Raw genomic sequence first — 2,500 nt, 5'->3', positions numbered from 1 at the left:
CACAAAAGGTAGACACACACACACGCACACACGCACACATGCAGGGATTCACATTTATACGCCTGTGCACGCACCCACACACACACGGCGGAATATACACACACTCACTCACAAATAAAAGAAAAGACTTGCGCTCAGTGTCTGCCACTCAGCAGCTGCTCCAGTTTCCATGGCAACGTCCTGAACAATGTAGGAAGTGCTGCGCGTGTGTGTTTGTGTGTGTGTGCGCCAGCGAGACACCGAAAGAGAGGGAGAGAGGGAGAGTGTATACAGTACGTGTGTGTGCCTGTGCACTTGAAGTGCGTGTAGGTGTGTGGGTGGGTGTGAGAGGCTAGAGAGGGGGGAGGTAGCTGCAGGGTGTTGAGACAGAGAGAATTCAGAAGATTTCTCTCTCTCTTTATTTCTTTGTCAGGATGAGCTCTGCCGCTGCTTCAGAACAGCAAAACAAATACGGAGACACAGGCTCGCAAACAGACAAGACATAGAGCCCACAAAGATGGCACCTTATGACTCGGTGCCACTTTGAGAGGGCAAACATAGATGGAGAGGTAGACGGGAGAGGGGGGTATTTATGGCTGATGCGTTCACATTTTCATGATGACAAATAATCAGTGCAGACACAAGGCTGGTATTTATTTTACGATGTCTATTTATTTTTTCAAAATGAGGTATTTCAAAGTGCTATGAGTCGCAGCACTAAAATGTACATTTTAAGAATGAAAAAAACCAACATCTTATAGCCGTTTACCCAGTTCTATGCACCCAATAGTTACAAATATAAACAAAAGAGGAGATAAAGCCGGATTTATACTTAGTTGCGCGCCGGTGTCACATGCAGAAAATAGCCGATCTACAGTATGAGCTCACAACGCGCTGCAGCGTGACGTGAGCTTGTGGAACTGCTATTTCCAATGTGTGACACAGCGAGCAACAAAATATATCAAGCTTTTAAGAGCAAGAGGGAATGGGGGCAGGTACATGAAGATATAACACATTTTCTGTACAAAAGCATTATCTGAGATTGAGAAGGGAAAGAAAATGACAAGATAAAGTGATATATCTACTGAGAACTCATTTTCATACGAAAATATAAGTATCAAATTTAGTATGTATCAGGTTCACACTAAAAGCATAAAGATGTGTAGAATTAGTAATATGGTACAATACAAAGAATAAGGAGAAGGGAAAAAAAACAAAACAATATATCATTATATTACAAGTCTCATGACCCTCAAAAACTGAGGCCTCTTTACAGTACTTTTAAAGGTATATAAACTTCCAGTCTAGGTATTGGCAGCTTTCCTGACATGTATAAAAAACCCAAAGACAAAAATGTATTACAAAACAAGGCAGATCTGAGTGTATTTCTGTCTGTACAGTATTGTTATGTACAAAAGTGTCGGCTAGCAAGGTGCACAGTTATACATCCATTGACTTGGTTTGAGCACCAGTGTGAGAGAGAGAGAGAAAGACAACTTGTAGTGGCATCATTTTTGCGTGACCCATTGCGTCTCAGTCATCATCATAGTGTCTTGGGGAGGGGTTTGGGTTATGCAGTGGCAAAGGCAAAAAAAATAATCTTCTATAAGTGAACTCTGACCTTTGAACTCTCCAAACAAAGTGCCCTCAAACACCCCCCCCCCCCCCCCCTCGCATTGGGAGTCACCTGGTATTTCAGGCTGGTGTCACAGTGAGTACAAAAAAAACAACACAAGGTACAAATAGAAATCATACCAACGCCAGAGGGAGGGAAGAGAGAGAGACAAAGAGAGGCGTGTCCTCACTCCATCTTTTTTTTTTGCCTTCCGTCTCATTTCTTTCTTTCGCTTTAGTTTAGTGTTTTGTTTGTTTTGTTTTTAACTGGATTGGAACCCTAAACATTCTTAACGTCAACAAATGTGCAAAAAAAGTGGCGGCAGTGAAAGTCTGAGTATCCCCCTTCAGACCCCCCCTCCACCTCCACCATCCGCGTTTGAGACCGTCTCTTGTGTGTGAAGACGTGTGGTTGTGTGTGTGTGTGTGTGTGTGTGTGTGTGTGTGTGTGTGTGTATGTATGTGTGTGTGTGTGTGTGTGTGTGTGTGTGTGTGTGTGTGTGTGTGTGTGTGTGTGTGTGTGTGTGTGTGTGTGTGTGTGTGTGTGTGTGTGTGTGTGTGTGTGTGCGTGCGTGCTTGTGTGTATATAGTTAGGCAGGCCTACATGCGGATGTATCTAATGGTTGTCAATCAGAGGTGTTCCAATATGGAGCGAACAGACAGGGGTTAGGTGGGGGGTGGTGTTGGAGGAGGTGGTGGTGTTGGGGCGGGTGGGGGGGTTTACATGTGAGTGTTTCTGCGTTTTGGAAGCGGTTCTGTCCGTCCTTTAGAGCACTAAAGTTAGGCGTTAGCGAGTCCTCGCCTGGTCCAGTCGGCGCATCAACTGCTGCCTGCGGGCCTGGAGCCGGTCTCTCTCCTGCCGCAGCCTGGTCTCCTCCGTCTCCAGCGAGGAGACGTACTCGGCGGC

At 45.4% G+C, this 2,500-nt stretch overlaps 1 protein-coding gene across 2 annotated transcripts in view; it reads right to left on the bottom strand.

The window, feature by feature from the left end:
- Nucleotides 1-637: 637 nt before the first annotated feature.
- The window catches only part of mycn (MYCN proto-oncogene, bHLH transcription factor), a 6,816-nt gene continuing 4,953 nt past the window's right edge, over nucleotides 638-2,500 (bottom strand). For both annotated transcript variants that reach the window (XM_080453021.1, XM_080453022.1), the window contains exon 3: nucleotides 638-2,500. This exon is cut by the window's right edge. In XM_080453021.1, coding sequence (XP_080309147.1) covers nucleotides 2,381-2,500 — 120 coding nt within the window. In that variant the 3' untranslated portion in view covers nucleotides 638-2,380.

The sequence above is a fragment of the Gymnoscopelus braueri genome, assembly GCF_963280865.1.
Source record: "Gymnoscopelus braueri genome assembly, chromosome: 16".
NCBI classification, from domain to species: Eukaryota; Metazoa; Chordata; class Actinopteri; order Myctophiformes; family Myctophidae; genus Gymnoscopelus; species Gymnoscopelus braueri.
The sequence above is the reverse complement of the archived record's forward strand: the minus strand, read 5'-3'. Positions and strand labels throughout refer to the sequence as shown.